Source organism: Pithys albifrons, chromosome 14 (genome assembly GCF_047495875.1).
Source record: "Pithys albifrons albifrons isolate INPA30051 chromosome 14, PitAlb_v1, whole genome shotgun sequence".
NCBI lineage: Eukaryota > Metazoa > Chordata > Aves > Passeriformes > Thamnophilidae > Pithys > Pithys albifrons.
In genome coordinates this window covers 12100096-12119688 of record NC_092471.1, presented here as the reverse complement: position 1 = coordinate 12119688, position 19593 = coordinate 12100096, and the positions used below count along the sequence as shown (strand labels likewise).

The 19593-nt window shown below is 42.3% G+C and overlaps 1 protein-coding gene across 3 annotated transcripts in view; it reads left to right on the top strand.

Annotated features, from left to right (window-relative positions):
- Positions 1-19593, top strand: part of COL4A6 (collagen type IV alpha 6 chain) — a 123341-nt gene that overhangs the window by 97411 nt on the left and 6337 nt on the right. For all 3 annotated transcript variants that reach the window (XR_011699018.1, XM_071569132.1, XM_071569133.1), the window contains 22 exons: positions 693-803; positions 1599-1748; positions 2854-2958; positions 3813-3973; positions 4962-5141; positions 5725-5908; positions 8314-8385; positions 8779-8886; positions 9953-10174; positions 10388-10549; positions 12515-12685; positions 13382-13525; positions 13790-13915; positions 14202-14383; positions 14662-14725; positions 15219-15293; positions 15686-15793; positions 16518-16625; positions 17045-17116; positions 18397-18522; positions 18869-18985; positions 19390-19551. Coding sequence is in view for 2 of the 3 variants with exons in the window: in XM_071569132.1 (XP_071425233.1) it covers positions 693-803; positions 1599-1748; positions 2854-2958; positions 3813-3973; positions 4962-5141; positions 5725-5908; positions 8314-8385; positions 8779-8886; positions 9953-10174; positions 10388-10549; positions 12515-12685; positions 13382-13525; positions 13790-13915; positions 14202-14383; positions 14662-14725; positions 15219-15293; positions 15686-15793; positions 16518-16625; positions 17045-17116; positions 18397-18522; positions 18869-18985; positions 19390-19551 (2910 nt within the window). In the remaining variant the exon portion in view is untranslated. The remainder of the gene's footprint in view (positions 1-692; positions 804-1598; positions 1749-2853; positions 2959-3812; positions 3974-4961; positions 5142-5724; positions 5909-8313; positions 8386-8778; positions 8887-9952; positions 10175-10387; positions 10550-12514; positions 12686-13381; positions 13526-13789; positions 13916-14201; positions 14384-14661; positions 14726-15218; positions 15294-15685; positions 15794-16517; positions 16626-17044; positions 17117-18396; positions 18523-18868; positions 18986-19389; positions 19552-19593) is intronic.

Sequence of the window (19593 nt, the reverse complement as noted above, 5' to 3'; positions counted from 1 at the left end):
TGGAGCTTATCTAAAGCACTTTTTCTAATTCAACTTTCTTTCCTACTGCATTTTACCACTTTTCTACATTATATATTGGATCTCACTCCACCTTGTTATTTTTACTTTAATTTCTCTATTGTTGACACACAGATATGTTTGGTCCTTTGTTTATAACTTCAGAGTTTACAGAAAGCCTTTCATCCCCGTATTGCAGGATGATGTTTTGAGGCAGGATGAATTTTCTTGCCTGGGGGGCAGACTGTATGTGAGCACAGGGAAGTGGTGCTTGTCTATGCTGTGTCTGTCTTCAGTGTACCAAGGAGAAATGACTTCCTTGTGTTGCTTTGTAGTGGGTGCTCTGAATGTCATTCTGCTGTTATTTGTTTTTCATTGTGGTAAGAATATTGTTGAGAAAATGAGCTTAATTAATACCACAGCTGATTGAGCCTTCGATGGGAATGGTCTCTGAAAGCCAAAAAGGTAAGGGGACAAATTGTCTGGTCACTCCTATTTTCCCTCGTTCACATGTAGTCAAGTTTGAAACAAACTCTATAACAGCTCAGGAGTTTTTCCCATTATTATTAACAGGCTTCCTGCTTGGCAGCCTTTACTATCCATGAGATCAGTGGTCACTACAGTAGTTGACTGAACAGTCTTTCAGCAGAAATCCTCCTGAGATTTTCTTCCTTGTTTTCCTCTTTGACTAATAGGTGCACCAGGTGACCCTGGAAACCCAGGAATACCTGGTCCTCCAGGAGAAGAAGGGATCAGTGGTTTACCAGGCCTTCCAGGAGCTCCAGGGTTTCCAGGCCTGGAGATAGGTAAAGCAGCTGTTTGCTGTGGGTATGGCTGGGAATTCTCTGTGTAGTGTCCTAGGGATGGTGAAGGTATTGGACAAACATCCCCCTGCTCCTTCAGCTGACTGATTTCCAGACTGCTGTATGAGAAATAGGAGGTAGGGATGACACATAAGAAGCCAATTGTGTTGAGCTGGATGAGAGCAGAATTAGTGCCACAGTTATTACAGCCCATGTGCGAATAGTTGGGGCACACAGGAGGCTGTTGTTTGATTTCCATTTTGACTGAGTTGATTGGCAGAATCCTTCCAATATTTTAAATTATAGTGAATGCTTCTGAAAATTTTTAGTGACTTCTCATTTTGCAATAAAGAGCTAACAGGTTGTCTGGATACACCCACTGCTGGTGCAACCTATTTGCTCCATCAAAGATCTCACTCAAATGTTTCTGTTTCACTTGAATGTCATCTGTGAAGTTCTGATTTGCAATGGTCCAGGGACTCAGAACTACAGAGGAAATTGTCTCATTGAAAGGAAATCATAAAATAAAACTCCCTCAGTCTGACATAGTTAATTGTCTGATTGATTTGTGGGACTTAAATTCAGTTTTATGGATGACCAAAGGAGAGTGTATATTTAAGCCAGGTGGTGCCTCCAATTAGTACTTTTTCATTTGTGTAAAATTATAAATCATTCTGTGCTAACATGGTTGTAGTTCAGGGCACAACAGTAATTTTCATAACAGTAATTTTCATAACATTAAAAATACAAAAATGTTTTTGCTGCTGGAGAGCTGCTAATTGTGTCATTGTTGTCTAGATGGAATGGGCCCTGGAGGGTCTCCAGGTATTCCAGGTGTGAAGGGTGAAGTGGGGGAACCAGGAAGAGCAACAGTTGGATTACCAGGCCCTCCTGGCAGAATTGGCTTACCAGGTCTTCCAGGAGCACCAGGATTGCCTGGTTCACCACGTATGTATATTTTTTATGTCTCTTTTTAGTCTCTTACTGGCTTAAGTAAAGAATTGACCATGGCATTATGAACACCTGAGGTAAATGTCTGTCTTGTGAGTAGGTATTTTGCATGCCAGGGGTCAAGATAGGATGCATGAAGAGACAGTTTTCAGACCTAATGAAATGTGATTTTATTTTTCCATGTTTATTTGTATGGATGGCCTGATTAGATTAATTATGCATTGTTTTGTTTTCCTCAGAAATTGAATATTACATGAAAAGAGTTGATTTTACAAAACCTTGTGCTTTACCATTCTGCCATGAGCTGTGTTCAAACAGCCTGTTTTATTTTTGAGACCCAACTTTTCAGAGAAAAAACACTCCAGTGATGGGGCCAGTGAGCTTGGTCTGATAAAATAATTTTCTGTGCAGATGTAATAAGTAGTCTCTTATCAATAACTGTTTGCTAGTCAAATGTGCCTCATTCTTCTGCAGTCTGTAAGGCTCTTGTAGCTGTGTTGAGCTGTTGGCTGCAGTCTGTTTCCATGGCACATCAGATGGGGCTGGTCAGCACTTGGTCTTACTGTTGTCACTGAGGGAAATGGTTATCAGACTGCAGTTTTAGATTGTCAGATCACTTTCTGCTGCTGTTTCCATCAGCTTATGTTTCATTCAATTCAGCATATAAGCAGAGGTAGGGAATAGTCCTGCAGTCATGCAGTGAGGGACAGAGCAAGTCCCCTTAAACTTTTTGCCCTTTAGCTCCTTTCCTGGGGTGCAGCCACTGAATGAAGTCATTTACCCTTCTTTATACCTCCTGTTCCCTGTTCGGTGAGTTCTTTGGCTACTGAGTCTGTGAAAAGTGCAGTGATGGAGTAGAGAAGTAAAACTCTGATGCATCCACATTGTGAAGGCTTTTGCTTTTCTGTATGAGGAGCTGGAAGCAAACATGGCAGAGAACTGCAGCCTGTGATACCAACCATGTTCCATCTCCTTGTGTAACTTCCACAGTTGCAGTTTCATCCAGTGGCATTTCTGTCATCTGCTTAACTGGCATTGTAAGTCAGTAACGAGCTGGAAATCAGCCTTTTCATGGTTTTCCTTGCCTTCTTTCTGCATATAGGCCCTTCATTCTCCCCAGAGATGATCCTGAATGGAAGGGTTGGGCCCCCAGGGGAGCCTGGACAAAGAGGGATGCCAGGAGCTTTGGGTCCAAAGGGCTACAAAGGTAATTGACTCTTATTTCAGGACAACCTTTTAGCAGTTGCTGGGCCTCAGAAATATATTTACATGTGGCTATTATCCTAAGGGATGAGGTGTGTCTTTATGATATATCACAGGAGGTTGAGGCGGGTGAAAGGAGCCAATAGTCTTTACAATTTAGAGAGTTGTGCTCAGCACTGCCAGGAAAATCCTATTTCTACTTCTTACTCTGCTCAGGCAAATAAGCCTCATACTCAGAAAATTAGCTAAGTAAGTTATACTATAAAGCCATAAGATGCAATGAGACTGCTTTTTGCAATACAGGCTGTAAATGACAGAGAAACTTAATTTTATTCTGTGCTAAAGTTTTTGAGAATTTGGGTCTTAGTGTGTGACAGAACCAGCAGCAAAAGCCATGATGATGCAAACATCACTGTACTTGGTGATTGTTTGGGTCCATGGCCAATTACAATTCCAGAAAATATAAGATTCAGCTCAGGGTCATTGTAACCTACTGTGGGAGTATGGAGTTGCTTTCTCTGACATAATAACTATCTCTTAAAAAAACCCACAAGGCTTCCCTACAGTTCTCCTAAATCCATCTGCTTAGGAAAGTTTAAACCTTTGGGAAGAGGTCTAGAAGTGCTGAGGTTTATGCTACACGTAATTTTGTGATGGGCATTGCATAGAAATTAAACTGCAGAGCACCTGAGCTCCACTTGCTTGGCACTCACATCACCTGAACAGAGGAGGCATAAAATCAAATCACATGAGAATGGCTTTGTCTTAATTGAATCAAATACTCCTTTTGCAGTTCTTGCAACTGAAAAGGATCTTTATCCAAGTGAAACTGAGTTTGGAGTGTTGACTATTTTCCAGGAGAGGCAGGTGATTGTGCTTGTGATGGAGGAGTTACAAGAGCTGGTCTAAAAGGCATCTCAGGCCCACCAGGTCCATCAGGAAGCCCTGGTGTGCCTGGAGCTAAGGGCATTGGTGGAGACCCAGGCACTGTGGGTGCACCAGGACTGCGAGGCCCTCCGGTAAGGCAGGAAGAGTTTGTATTGGTTGTTGTGAATTAAAGGAGGAGAAGTGCCCATGTGCAATTGCTGGTGTTGAATGTAGTGAAAGCAGAACACAATTATTTTCATAATTTCTTCTATTTGTTTGGATTAAAAATGGGAAAAAAAGCAAACTAGAAATTCTTCTGTGAAAAGAAGCTGAAAGTAGAGACAGCATCACCTATAAAAATGGGAGAAGAAATGGTTCTTAAATTCTGAGAAATGCACATTCATCAGTCAAGAGAAAAAGAGTAACAGTTATGCATCCCAGGGCTTGTTGGATGTAGACATACATGGATTAGACCCAGGGCACTTCCTAAGTGAGGGCTGGCTGGGGAAACAGATGTACATTTGCATGCAGAGATCTGAAAAATCAAACAGTGAGATCTTTCCACATCATTGCTCATAGCAATAAAAACTGTGCCCCGTAGACACAGTCCACCTCTGAACTGCTGCTAAATACAGCAGGGAGAGTTGAGCTGGTTTTTATCAAACAGCAACCATAACAAACAGCATCCTCCAAAGTGCTGTACATCACTCATTGCAAGTATTTACTCTTGAAAATCATAGCCGATAAAGATACCAATCTTTTGGCTTCAGAGTGTCTTTGTCAGTGTCAGTAAATGCAGCACACCAAGGAATAGGGAAGAAGATTCAGTACTTGAGTAGCGTTATAGCATGAGTGATATGATGTTCCCAGATGCCACACAAGATTGCTGTCACTGCAGTGCTATATACCAGGGTTTGGCTTGCCATGTACACCTTTAGTTACAGTAGAAGCAGATGAAAATAATCAAACCTCTCTTTTTTTTTTTCTTTTTTCCCCCAGTGCAACATATACAGTAGGAAACCCTTTGGAGATTCTTTCTAACTCCAGTCATTATGTCCTGTCCTGATATGACATTTTTAAGAAGCAAAGTCTTTTCTCTGCATGTTTATATTCCTGCTTTTTTAATCTTTTGGTCTGTAGGCTTCAGCTGGTCAGCAGGGTCTTCCAGGCCTTAAGGGAGAAAAAGGGGACCCATCCTATGCAACAGCCAAAGGTGCTCGTGGGGACCGTGGTGTGACAGCACCCAGAGGACCCTCAGGCATCCCAGGAACTCCTGGCAGGGATGGACTTCCAGGCTTGCCAGGCCCACCAGGCCCTCCAGTAAGTCCAGATTAATTTAGCAGCCATGCTTCAAAATTGGAATAAGGAGCAGAGACAGTAGCCAGGCCCAGCTAACTAGTCCTGATTAGCCCTGTGGCAAATCTACAAATACATAAAAAATTCACAATCCCTGAGCACAAATTTGTCTTTTTCGGGATTAATAACTGGCAATCCTTACGCCTCTGGCTACCCAGACAAAAGATAAACTTCAGTAGAGGAGTAGGCCCTAATGCTGTTTTATGTTGTGTCCTAAAAAATGAAAGATACTCTAGGCATAATTATGAGCAAAATCTCGAAACAGAAAAATCAGACCAGAATCTTTTTAATTAAAAAGAAAGTAAATGTGTTTCAGAATATGTAATATTTGCATTTTGGCAAATACAACGTATTCTTTTTAATGGTCATTGAGTTTTCCTGCATTTTAAAATAAAGATGGATGATTTACAGTGGTTTCCACGTACTTTTCCAGGCTCATCTGAACCTTTGCACAACCAAACTCTTATGCACTCTTAAAAATGATAGTGGTGTATATTCTCTCTGCATGTCTTTGATTTTCAGCTGTAATTGTCTTTGCTGTGCACAGGGTGATGGTGGGCTAGGTTTCCCAGGTGAAAAAGGGCTGCCAGGACTACCTGGCTCCAAGGGCCATCGTGGAGAAACTGGTTCTCCTGGTGTTGGATATCCAGGTCCTAGTGGAGTTCGTGGGCCACCAGGTGACCCAGGAATGGATGGGTTTCCAGGACAAGCAGGTCTTCCAGGCCCTCCAGGTAGGTGTTGCTTATTCTGAAAAGGTGCAAAGGTGCAACTCAAATGGCACTCAGCTTACTGCTGTGCTTGTAGCCAGGCCAGAAGATTGCATTGGGCTAAAGATTACTCTTTAAATTATTTGAAACTGGTGTGTGGGCTCCCCAACCTCACACAGCAGTCACAGCTTTCTCAAGTTGTCATGCTCAGGAGGACACAGGTAATAAACAACAAATACTCAACTGGTACTCAAATACTAAGAGTGTTAGGTGGACCTACTCACTGACTGTTGCTGGAGAACCATTTTACACCAAAGGTAGTTAGGAAGAATAATAAAATTAGATTTTTTAAAAAGCACAGCCTACTTCATCGTCCAGATAAAAACAGTAACTCACTGATATATGAGATGTCTGAATCAGTTTTCAGAACTATTACTGTTACTGAAATAAGAGCTCCAGATTTTTTTAAAAGAAGAAATTGCAGTATGAATGAACAGGCACTGGTGAAAAAGAGATTGTAATGGCAGTCAGGTAGGGAGTTCAGTTATGATTGGTGTAACCAGCTCTGGGCTGTGTTTGCTTCCTGAGGTACCACAATTTGGCTTAGTTATAGATATGTATAAGATATGTGCCTAAAGTATACCAAGTGATAAAGTAAGTTAATATGGGTTTGATAATGCTTCATAAATGATATTTTATGCTCATTCTTAAATTGAGTTACATGGAAACTCATGAATCTAAACATCTATGGAAAATACATCCATAACAAAATGACTGCAGGGAGTTAGATGCAGTGTCTTGATTCCATGTCAGCCATTTAAATATCAATCAAGATAAACAGTATTTTTTCTTTTTCACTGCTGATTTTCAGTGTGTTTTCTATTCTGTGTGTACTTGGGCTTCTAGGGTTGTACTTCTTTCAGCATCAATATTTGTTGGTATAGTTGTATATTGTAGTGTAGGTTTCTGGAGTGATAAACTGATGTTCTGAGTTCAGAAACATTGGTGGTAAGAGCAATGCAGTGTGAGGAGTTGGCGGAGGAATGTCAGACACAGAGGGAGGTGCGGGCCAGGCCAGGACTGTGCTGGGAAGGCGCCGGATGTGCCGGATGCCGTATGACCTCACACCAGTGCCACGCTGCGTTGTTGTTATGGCCGAGGAGACAGCTAGCATTAATGTCCCCCAGGAACAGTCTGCATAAGCTTTTTTTCCAATTCAAGTCACATGCTAAACGCTAAAAGCTTTACGAATTCGTAGCTGTGAATGCTTATATCTTTGTTCAGTAAATTGTCTCTTACAAAATCTGCTAAATTAAAATTGCATTGTGAGATAAGTAAAAGTAAAACGCTCTGTGCATGATGTGAACTCCAGATATTCTGTGGAGCACATCGGAAACCAGCTTATTATGAATGCTACATCAAAGCTTTGGGAACAATGAATGGTCCCTTGTAGAAGAGTATCTATAGTCAAAATATGTGGGAAAGTGTGAATGAGTCATTACCCAGTCCAGTTTGCACCTCCATAGAGATGTGTAAGAAAATTTGTGAATGCATCATTCCCTCAATACTAGGAAATAATTCACATACATTAAAAGACCCTTTGATGTAGTAAATGTCATCTAATATTAAAGGAATGTGGATGGAAGAAATAATCATTTTTTATATTGTCCAGACTGAAAAGCCTGATCGTGAAAACATGGAAAGAGTCTGTGACCTACTGAAGTTACCATGTCAAAGACTCCACTGAGGAATTTTGCTCTAGTTCATGCCATGTGCTGTAAAATAGGGTGAAACTGTCTTGCTTTGGAAGTCTAACTCAGTGTTTTATGAAAACCTAGACTATTTCTGCCTGGTATTGTGAGATTACTCTGAAATGTTGGACTTGCCAATATTTTGCTTTGATGCCTGACATGATAATTTCATAATTGTTTAATTTCCTTGATATTCAGATATTATTGTGTAAACTATGATAAGGTAGAGTATTAAATAGTTGGAGAAGGTAAAGTTTTGCTTATATAATTTTTACAGTAAGCTTTGCTTACATAATTTTGTAAAACACATAAGAAAACAGTTCTATTTACATTGCAGAGATCCTCACATGAAATATCCATTGTTCAAGTATTGTACTGCTGGGTAATAATGTAAAATACAGACTGTGCTATTGTACAGAGGTGTTTTTGGAAAACTTGCATAAGACAGTTCTTAAGGCCATGTGATGTGAATGGAACAGTGTTAATTAAAACTTCCCTTTCCATGTCAGTTGTATTCCAAATGCTCACTTTGTTGTACTATGTGAAGAGGAAATGTCTCAGAAAAGTTCACTCACAGCCACTTGTGATATGTCCTGTAAACCCTGGATGCTAAATGTTCCTCTTCTGACTGTCTCTCTGAAAGGGGCTGTGTGCAACCTCAGTGTCTCTCTGTTTTAGGGATCACCTTGCCCTGCATAGTTCCTGGAGCATATGGGCCCCCGGGAACTCCCGGCTTTCCAGGACTGCCAGGTAGGGACACAGGCTGATGTAATGCACTGGCTGACTACCAAGAAGCCCTTATTCCTCAAGAAAGATAATACCTCCTAATTAATCCTCCTCCAAGTAATAGGTATTGCAGAAGATTAACTGGCAGAAGAGTGTCCTTTTTCTTCCAAAGCAACTACGCACAAATCCTGTGGAGGATCATAATGACCACACCGTTTTTCCCTTTCAAGTAGCCTCTGCTTCTGTAGCTCATGAACAGCTATAGCTTTGGGACTTTATTTAACTTAAATTGTGTATCCAGCAAGGGTACCCAGCATCAGCTTTGCAGAAAAGATCTGATCCTGTTTTCTTGTGCTGTGTTTTTGGTTTCCACTATTCATTTGTTAGTATTATTAATTAATATATTTTTATCCTTAGGTCCCAAAGGCAGCAAAGGCTTTTCTGGCATTCCCGGCCAACTTGGATTGCATGGGTCTAAAGGACAGCCAGGGTCTCCAGGAATAATGGGCTTGCAAGGGGATCCTGGTAAGAGGGAAGTTACTGGAGTTCTTTTTATTGTCCAGTTAGTGTGTACAATATTTTATCAAATGTTATCTGACCTTTTAGGCCTCTTCTGCCTCATATATTCATAATGCTGAGACTTCCACTGTGCTCCTTCCAAATGCAAGCCAGTGGTTGCAGCTTGAGAGAAAACAAAGGAAATGTTCAAGATGTTAATTTTCTTCCTATAATATGTTATTACTGCTGGGAGAAAAGAGGACAGTGAATAGTTTGTTTCATCATGTGCTTTGTTGCAGTTTGGATTAACCACAGATTTAGTGTAAAACTTAATTTAAGCCATGTGGTACTCTGGTAAAGGCACAATGTACACAGTGTTTGGACTCATTTTGGGGTTTTCTGATGGTTGTATCAAGAAAGAGCAAGAAGCAGAAGTGGCAAGGGAAGATTCCTTAAGACAAGTTGCTGTGTATCCATCAGGTTTCTCTGGGTACAGCTGAAGAAATCTCTTATCTTTTCATTACATTAAGTAGGGATATGATCTTTGTGGGTCATTGATTTCATGTGACTGAGCAGTGTGATACATCCACACAGCACTCCAGTTTAGTGTCTGGTACAGGGAGAGTCCTTTTGTACCAAGGCTGCCAGTATCTTGTGTCGCAGAGTGCCAGAAGCTCACACAGAAGGCAGAGTAAGAAAGGTGTGATGAATGTAACACCTTCACAGCTTTTGTGGTTGGTAGTGGTGGGGAGATACTGCCTCTGTAGCCTGAAATGGCCATCATCCTCCTTTTTTGTACTTTTGTCTAATCTCCCACCTAGTGAAATCAAGCTTGGAATGCTTTGTGTAGCTGCAGCTCCCAGACAGTCCTACAGTATTCTTTTCTTTAAAAAAAAATCCATCAACTTTTTAGCAGTTTCATCACTTTCTATCACCAGTTATGGTTTCTAATCCAGCACTAAAACATTCTGCAACTTTTCAAGCAACTTTTTCTGGCATGGAAATTTTTAACATGTTGGGTTTGTTTGAGATACTAATGGAATCAGCTGTTCTGTGCTTCTGCTGAGTGACTTTTACTGGTTTTCTCTTGAAGGTTTCCCTGGACCTCGAGGAGAACAAGGGTCACAAGGACTTCCAGGACTGGATGGAACAGAAGGTTTACCTGGGAAAATGGGTGCTTCAGGCTTAGCTGGAATAAAAGGAGCTCCTGGGGATGTATTTGGTGCTGAGAGTGGAGCCCTGGGAGAGCGTGGCCGACCTGGACTCCCAGGTGATAAAGGGCTTACAGGTGATATTGGATTTCCAGGACCTAAAGGTAAGCAGTGATACTGCTTGTATCTCAGAACTTTCTTTCAACAACCTTCCCCTTTCCTCTCTCTTTAAGTTACTACAACTCCTCTGAGCTGCTCACAGATGGTAATTTGCTGAGAATCTGATGCAACTCAAAGGCTTTTATTGAAACTTGCTTTTAAATTAAAATTGTAAATTTTGCTTTATTTGGTCTGTAAATTCGTCTCTCTCTTTCCAGGGCTGGATGGAAGACCAGGCCTTCTAGGTATTAAAGGGGAACAGGGCCATCCAGGATATTCAGGCAACCCTGGATTGCGTGGCCCTCCTGGCCCTGGAGGCCCTTTTGGCATTAAGGGAAAACCAGGACCCTTGGGGTCAGCTGGCCTTCCAGGAGCACCAGGTATGGAATGTTTTAAATGCAGACAAGTAGCTGGGCTGAACTTCGCAGTGATGAAGACATGTGGGAGAGATGTGGCATTTGCTAGGAGTGAGTTCCTACCTCTGATTAGGGATAAGAGTGCAGATTTTGAGGCTGTTGCCTCGGACTTCTGGGGAACTCCTGCTTAAAAATGTTGCCCCAATGTTGTAGAAAGTATGGCAGAAAGAAGAAAGCTTCTTAAATGTGTTGATATATTTAACATCTTTGCTCGTACATGCTGGCCGTATCATTGACTAATCTTCATTTTCCATTTTCATAACAATTAATTTCTAATGTGAGAGGTTGCTTGAAATGTGACTTAGATCATAAAACTGTTGGCTTTTTCAGAACAAACACTTGTCTTCTCTGTCTTTCTCTTTGCTGGGGCAGAAGATAAACATATTCCCCTTAACTTAAGGGGAAAATAACCCCCACCTTTTGAGTACAGCAGTGTCTCTCAGGCTGCAAAGACTAAAGTGTTTCATAACAGTATATGCAAGAATTGAGAACCAAGCAAAAAGAGACCTAGAAATTGGTGGATAATGGTCTGGGACATAACTCTGGGATGTAGCAGTGCTGTTCTGACATGTAGACTGTCAGGGCTGGAGCACAGTGGAAACAAATGAATGAAAGCAGAAACACTACTTGAGATGAAAATCATAGAGGTTTTTTTTTTTATTTTAATATGAGCATTCCTCCTGCCTCTCTACTGTTTCACATTTATGGTCCGTATGCCATATATGACTTTTCTTCAGCTGTTTTTAAAAACCTCCCATTGCTAGGATGATAAGCTCCAAATAATTAAGTTTTTTTGCAGCTGTTGTCTCTCTGAATCATTAATTTCTTTTGTATCCTTGTTCTTTCTGTTTACATATTTTGTCTGTTTTTTCCTTCACCATGTTTCTATTCCATTTATCATCACCTCTCCATTTCTGATGTCACACTGTTTGGTTATGGGTTCTTCACATAGGCTGTCAAGGTGAGAAAATGCAGTGTAGCACAAAAGCTCATGGACTAACAACCCAGCTTTTAATGCTACAAGACTTGCATTGACCATAGGTGATACCCCTTATCACTGCAAAGAACCATTGTAATTAGAATGCTCAGACAGTAATGAAGCCTCAAGCCTATAAGGAAATCCTTAATACACAGAGATTTTAAGTGTGTGTGTTCTTTGTCTTCTTAAATAAGGCAGCCCTTTCATCCTCTGCTTAAAAAACCACAGGGTTGTAGCTTAAAATATTTAAGCCCTGAGTTTAACAAAGCTCAAATATTGTGTGCTATGGCTGCAAAAACCATTTTTCAGAAGCCACTTGATTTTTTCCTTCTCTTCATTCCTTTGGATCTGAGCATTCTCTTTTCAGTGGTTTAAGCCTTTATTTAAAATTTTAAACTGTTACAAAGCTTCAGCTAGAAACATTTAGAGGCAAAGTGGTGCATATGGTGTTGGTTTTGTGGCAGCACAATGAGCTTGTTCCTCTAGTGAGCCATTTGCTCTTGAGAAGTACACTTTAACTACCAAGGTGGAAAAGAAACTTGTGAAAACAAGCCTCTCCAGTTACCTCTGGTTACCACCCCGAGGCTGGGGTAGGTAGCAGAAGCTGGCATTAGTGATGTTCCCAGTTCTGGTTTGGCTGCCTTGGTGATAAAGGTAAGACTGTGCACTACAGGATAGTATCTGGTAGTCAAAAATGGACACATCATAAGGGGTTTCACCCTTGCCAGTTGTGTAGTGATGTAGGCAGTAACCCTCTTCATAGGTATTTTATTATTAGATGACTAATGCTTTTGCAATTCTAAGCTTTATGCCTTCTGGTAGGCTGCATGTGCAATAAGGTCCATTTGTCATTAAAAACAATGCTGTGTTTAAAGAGCCTGGGAAGCTGCCACAAGCTGTGCTGTGTTTGTGCAATATACTCTAGTGAGTTCTTTCTTGTATTGATTCAGGACTTCCTGGAGTCAAAGGTGTGATGGGGGATGTAGGTCCACAAGGCCCTGCTGGTATGAAAGGCTTCCCAGGTCTTGATGGTGCTCCAGGATCTCCTGGGGAAACAGGATTCTTAGGGCCACCTGGACCTTTTGGTCAAGATGGACGTCCAGGTTTCTCTGGGCCTAAAGGTATGTGTTTCAGTCTTGAGATTACTGTGCCCACAAGAAAGTAACTTTGTTAATAGTGATTTCAGGTGCAATTTGTCAGAACAGAATGAATTGCCAACTATCATTGGACTGCATTTGTTTTGCTGCTGAGTTATGAATTATTTAATTAATCCTATTTAATTATCAGATAATGGTCATAGGGAAATCTGTCTTAAAGGTCTCTGGCCCTTGTGGATAAGGGATGTGTAAAGCAAGAGAGAAAGGCAGGAAAGTTGAAGATATTATGAACACTGAATGAAATTTATAGCAAAAAAAAGAGAGAATGAAGCACAAATCAAATGGAAAGTAAAACTTTACAATCTGTGTGGTCATTAAGCACCAAAACAGTAGTTGGTTGCTTGGAGGGTTCTGTGTCATTTTAAGCAGAGAGCAGCAGAGCTATGGATCTGCATGTTGCTCTCTAGGAGATTGGTTGGGTTTGCTCTGCAGTGGAATCAGGAGCAGGCTCTCAAAGGTGAACTGAGAAGTGCTGGTTGAAAGCATCATGACTGGGGCCCTGGGAAAGAAGGGACAGTGCTGTGCTTGTGTCATGAAGTTTGACTGCCTGGATTTGGGTGCCCGGCCGGACCCAGGCAGCCTTCACCTGCCACCTGGGTGGGTGTGCAGTGTACCAGAGAGACTAATCATCCCTTTCTATTGCTCAACATTTCTGTGCAGGCGAGAAAGGGTCTTCTGGTCTCCTTGGTTTCCCTGGCTTGCCAGGGCTGCCTGGTGTCCCTGGAGTGAATGGGTTTAAAGGAACTCTTGGCACGGCTGGAGGAAAAGGAAGCCCAGGAGTTGTGGGCCTTCAAGGCCAAAAAGGTGAGAAACAGCTGAAATGCTTTTACTAACTGTGCAGCAGAGGGATTTAGGAAGCTGTTCTGAGATGTCTGAGTCTGATACCTTTTTTCTAGCTCTTTTCTTCCTTGTGAAATACTTAAGCCTACTTGATAAATATGCTGAGCTCTTACTGATGAATTTGCATCAGGAGACGTGGAAGATCGCTTTTGATCTGCAGGCTTCTAGTGCTATACCCTTTCTCTGCTAGATTATTTTGCAAGATTTCCTCACTTCTTATTTCTTTAGGTGACAGAGGTGATATAGGTCCACCAGGTCTTCCTGTTCTTGGGACTTCAGAACAGGCACTGCAAATCAAAGGAGACAAAGGAGATCCTGGGCTAGCTGGACTTGGAGGATTCCCTGGACCTAGAGGTACTTCACAACATTGCAATTAGTCTCCAGTATCAGTTGTTCAGTGACTGGGCTTGTTTTCAGTGGCACATGGTCTGTCCTTCTGACAGTGCCTGCAGTATTACTGTTTTCTGTTCTGCCACTCCCATTCCAGCAAGATTTGCATATAACGATTCTGAATTTTAAGTAAACAGTTTTTCTTTGAAGCTCCATTTTGCAGATTTAAAGAGCTTTGGGTAATAAGCCAGTTGACCCAAATGAGCTGAATGTATTATTAACTGAAATGATGCTCTTCTGTATAACCCAGGTGATAAAGGAATCCCAGGAAGCCGTGGACAGCCTGGTCTCCCTGGTCCAGTTGGCTCAGCAAGCAAAGAGAGAGGTGTTCATGGTGACTCAGGCTTTCCTGGCCCACCTGGACAACCTGGGCTGCCAGGGCAGAAGGGCACACATGGTATCATGGGATTTCCAGGAATGCCAGGAGAGAGGGTAAATACCTTCTTAAGTATCTTCATCTTCTCTGATGCTCTTAGGAGAATCCTGTGTTCTGACTGGTACTTTTGTAGCAAAGCAGCAGAAGCTGGCAGGAGTTTTCCTTACAAAACTTCCAGATTGTTTTTGTTTGGTTCCTACTAATCATTACTATTAATTATTACTACAAATGTAGTATTTCTTCTTACATCTTCATGTTCTGTTATCCCACATGACTCAAACTTGAAACAACAAGAATAAAAAGCAAAGTATGATTTTGGTTGGGTTTTTTTCAGGGTTCAGATGGCATCACAGGAACACTTGGATTCCCAGGACCTATTGGCCTTCCTGGCCCAAAGGGTAAGAAATCTTCCACAGTGTACATGGTCTTTCATCATGCACAGTCCTAATAGCAATGCTATACAGGAATGAGTAGGGTTCTGGAAGTGTCCATTGCTCTCCAGTCACTGGCTCCAAATACACATCTCCTTGTAAGGGACTTCATTCAGACAAGACCCATCCCAAGCCTAACTACTTTATGGTCCAATGAAACTTTGGTCACAGCAACATGTGAACCAGTGCAAGAGGTTTCTCTCATCTCTTCATGTCAAAAGGGGGAAGTGCAGGATGTTGTGCAATTACCTGTAAATGTCTGTCTGAGGCATTTGTATTAGTGGATCTGCATCCAGTGCTGGTTGTGTTTTCAGGCTCAGGTGCATGACTTTCTATTGTCTTTGTTTGCTTCATGAATTTGAAGTATAACAAGGTTTATTTTCATAAACAAGGCCATTGAGCAGCCCTGGAAACTGCTGTCCATAATCAATTACAGAATGGTCTTTCCTTTCTTTTCCAGGTGACCAGGGAGATACTGTTGGTGTTCCTGGCATTGCTGGAGTAAAAGGAGAGCGAGGGGACCCAGGGTTCCCAGGTAAAATAACCCTTCATTGCTCACTTGAAGAGGAAATTCTAGAAACTGAACTGGATGGCATTGCGAAATTTGGGTATTTTTGTAATCTGTGAATTTAAATACTTTAGCCCTCTCCTGGAAGTGAGATTTGAGGAATCTGGAATCTGGATGGGGCACAAATCTGGATGACAATGAACATGTCTGGGACCAGCCCAATTCTAATGCTGAGTCCTCATCACTTCTTGAGGAGGAACTTGTGAACTTGCACTGGTATTTGGCATCCTGGGAGTCCAGCTCAGGGCCCAGACCATGGCTAAGCAGATACTAGTGCTGCAACGTCAACATATTGTGTTTCTCACCCTCTTCACACCTTCCTCCAGTCTGACTGGTGCTGTATGTTTTTATTCTTGCAGGAGAGAGAGGGAGAGAAGGAGTCAAGGGTGAACCAGGCTACCCAGGAAACTCTGGGGTGAATGGACCCAAAGGCAGCCCAGGAGATCTTGGCCAAGAAGGACCAGCAGGTACTGGACAGGGCCTCTTAAGTTCTGCAGCTCACGGTGTAGAACAACCTCCCCTTGGTGTTCCCTTAGTCCTGTTTGGTCTGTCTCAGCTGAGGCTTAAACAAGAAGGTTGGCAAGATGATAATTAATTTTGACATTAGTGTAAGGTGTCACCTTGTCCTGTCAGTCAAATATGGTGAATCCTCCACGACTGAAACCTAAAGGAATTCCATTAATAAACAGGAAAGATCTCCGTTAGGTACAAGCGGTAGCAGCTTCTTCACAACTCTTTCATCACAACACTTCTGTTTGCTCCCTCTCTAGAGCCAAACCTACCCACAAGGATGGCTACACATGTCTTTGGGTTGTGGGGTAACCAGCAGGTAGATTCCTAAAAAGTTGTCAAGATTAAAGGCTGGAGAACAATGAAGTTGTTCTTGAAATATTTTATTTGAAAAACAATTTAATTAGTTACTTGTTATGTGAACCATTTTGTGGTAACAATATGTTTTGTCACTTAGTGGATGATGAAGAATGCAATTAAAAAAAGAACCATCAAATATAAGTGTGATGCTAGTAGTGGCAGTGAGGAGAGATTTGGATCTGGTTTTGCTTTGTTTAAATAGTAGGTTTTTGGTCCATCATATGAGTCAAGGGTAGGAACAGAAGCTGTAAGATGGAGCTGTGAGCTGTTTTAGCCTGGGTGTGATGTGTAGTACAGAAATGTTTTTCTGCTTGCTTTTAGGAATCCCTGGAAATGCTGGACCAAGAGGAGTCCCTGGGCCACCAGGACCTCCAGGACAGCCAGGATCTGTTGGATTCCCTGGAGCTCATGGAACAGCAGGACCTAAAGGTATATCTGGATCCTGCACATGGAGGGAGAGGCTGGATCTGAAAACCAGTGTTTTGGCCAAGTTGATCACAGCAGGCAGCACTGGTGGGTGGGCCAGCTGTGCGTGGGAAATCAGCTCTGCTCTCAGCAACACTGTGCAGGCACCAGCTGCTGGATATGAGCAGAGGAGTGATTGGAAAGGGAGGGGCTTTTGCTTGATTTGAAACGCTGATGGGTGTTCACTGAGGGGTAAAACTGGTGAGAACAGTGGGAAGAGTTTCCATGAAGGGGCCTTTTGTGTGAAGGAAAACTTCACATGCCGTATTGTGTTCCCCTGTGGGTCAGATTTCTTTCAGCCCTTTTCTCCATGTCTTATGCATTTCCATCTAACTAGATCATTTGCTTGTTTGCTCACCTATGTGTTCCCATTGTCTCCTCAGGGTTTCCTGGATTTCCTGGGTTAAATGGTCTGAATGGCTTGCCAGGCACAAAAGGATCTCCTGGAACACCAGGTAAAGGAAATGTGTAGTAGAAGTGTAATAGCTGGGTAAGTGCATACACTGCTCCATCATGAGAGCAGTGTTTCCCACAAAAATCCCCCGTTTCACCCAGTTCTGGATTTAATTATGACCTGAAAAAAAGACCTCAGGATACTGAATGTGCATGAACAAATTCTTCAGTGCCAATAAGAACAGGATGCAGCCTGTGAAGCTGAAGAGGCTTTTCTGGTGATGGTTCTCCTTGAATTCCTGAAGAACTATGTCACTGCTGGAAAACTGATGGAGTGAAATCATAAAACTCTTCCATTTCTAATGGATATTTAGTTTGAGCAGGGCAGCCCCAAATACTTGCTTTCAGTTTGGCTTAGTGTTGAAATGTTTCCATACTGCTTTTCAGAGTCCTCCATTATAGGGAGCTCAAGGAAGACATGGTAAAATCAGGAGCTGATTTCTTTGAATAGATTCCAGAATCTGCTTTTAGGAAGCTTTTGCTGGACTTTTTCTTATTTTTCTTATATGGAGTAGAATATGGTTCTGTTTTGCGAACAGTGTTTTATTAAATGAAGTGAAGAAAGAAAGACCTTACTAAAAAGACTTTTCCATTACAAGTGTCCTTTAACAATTTGTAAAGTAGCACTTAAAATTTGTGGCAGCTGTTCAATGCATGAAAATGGGCAGTCTTCATGTGTACAGCTCAAACAATACCTGTGTTTACTTAGTTTAAAACATTACCTATCAAAAGGTAGTGAGTTACAACATAGAGATCCTCCACAATTTTCCTGAGGGAGTTGCTTAGTGTTTCCTTGGAGTGACATGCTGAACATCTCCCTGCAGCTTTTCCTGGGAGCCTCTGCCATGCACTGCTGGTGCCTGTGTGCCCTCTGCAGCAGCCTGTGCAAAGGGAGCTCTCTGCTTCGGAGCGCGGAGCACATGAGGTTATTTAAAGACCAGAAGTTTGAGCCTACATTGTGTCCTCTTGAGAGACACAGCACACAGGCTGGCAGGCAAATCCTGTCATGGGACTGCTATTTTCCCATTCTTGTGCAAGAGCTTGAGGGAAGACCAGAACAGTCAGGTGCTTCTCTCTCAGCATTTCACAGACTGTTTAAATTCACTCTGCACAGCCAGAGTAGCACATGAGGCACCACTTCTCACGCAGTTGCTCTACTGAAAACAGCAGAGACAGCAGTAAATGGCTAATTTCTCATTACCACTTATTTTGTGTAATAATTTAACTGCCTTTAGGCCATTTTGAATAGGGTCTCTTATCTTTGTTAACCATGTTTAATTAGGTCTGAGTGAACCTGGACTGAAAGGACCTGGAGGTCTCCCAGGTCCAAAGGGTGAAGAAGGTTCTCCAGGCTTGGCTAGAGGAGCTGTAGGATTTCCTGGACCAAAAGGCTCATCAGGAGACGTGGGTAAATATTGATGTTCTGGAAGCAAGATGTATTGCAGCTCAAGTTAATGGGTTGCATGGTCAGCAGAATTACCAAAGAGAACCCCTGAAGCTACGAAGGTAGCTAGAAGTCTGACAAGTAAATGTTAAATCTGCTATGTGGCCCTGTATTTGAGAAACAGTTACACAGTTCTTAAAGTATCTGTACCTCTCCTGAACAGCACAATATGTAATATTTCCCTCATGTAGTGAGATGTCTCTTTGTTCATCTCAATGGAAATACTTCTCAGCCATTACTTCTGTCCATGTCTGTGAAAATCCATGAAGACCTTTGGGCAGACTCTCTAACTTTGGATTTCTTATTCTAGGTCCCCCTGGTCCTATGGGACTGCCTGGCTTGCCAGGAACACCTGGAGCTTCTCTTCCTTCTGATATACCTGGGAGACCTGGAGATGCTGGCCATCCAGGAATTGATGGGAGTTCAGGTATGTGTGTAGTTTGAAAGTTTTATCGTGGTGGCATTGGTAGCCATTCAGTACCTCACAACCTCATTGGAGAGGCTGAGACCTTTCCCTGGCCAAAGATTTGAAGCCACTGCTCTCTTTCTCTTAGGGAATTTCTGAGTCACCAGGAGCTACCAGGTAGGGCAAGGGCTATGCTCAGGTCCAGAATTTGAATCTGGATTACTGTGGTTAAAAGGATTAAAGAGTTTGAGACCTAAGTGGATATAAGCAGGTGGGGTCTGGGTCGTTTCCTTTGGGAGGATGACACCCTTTGAAATGTAGACACCCAAACAATGACTGTCCTCTAGAAAGACATGTTTGGGGTAGCTCCAGCATTTACTTTGCCCCAGGAATAGATTTTTCTAATTAACTCTTCTTGTCTCTAGGTTTTCCAGGTCCTCCAGGACCACGAGGGCCTCCTGGTCCAGCTTCTGACCAAGGTGACACAGGCAGTCCAGGTTTCCCTGGTGTTCTTGGCTTGCGAGGCATTAAGGGTGATGTAGGACTCACTGGTCCAGTTGGACTACCTGGAGCATCTGGATTCAAAGGTAATGCTGCCTTGAAACGGCCTGGGTGTGGTTTGGCAGATG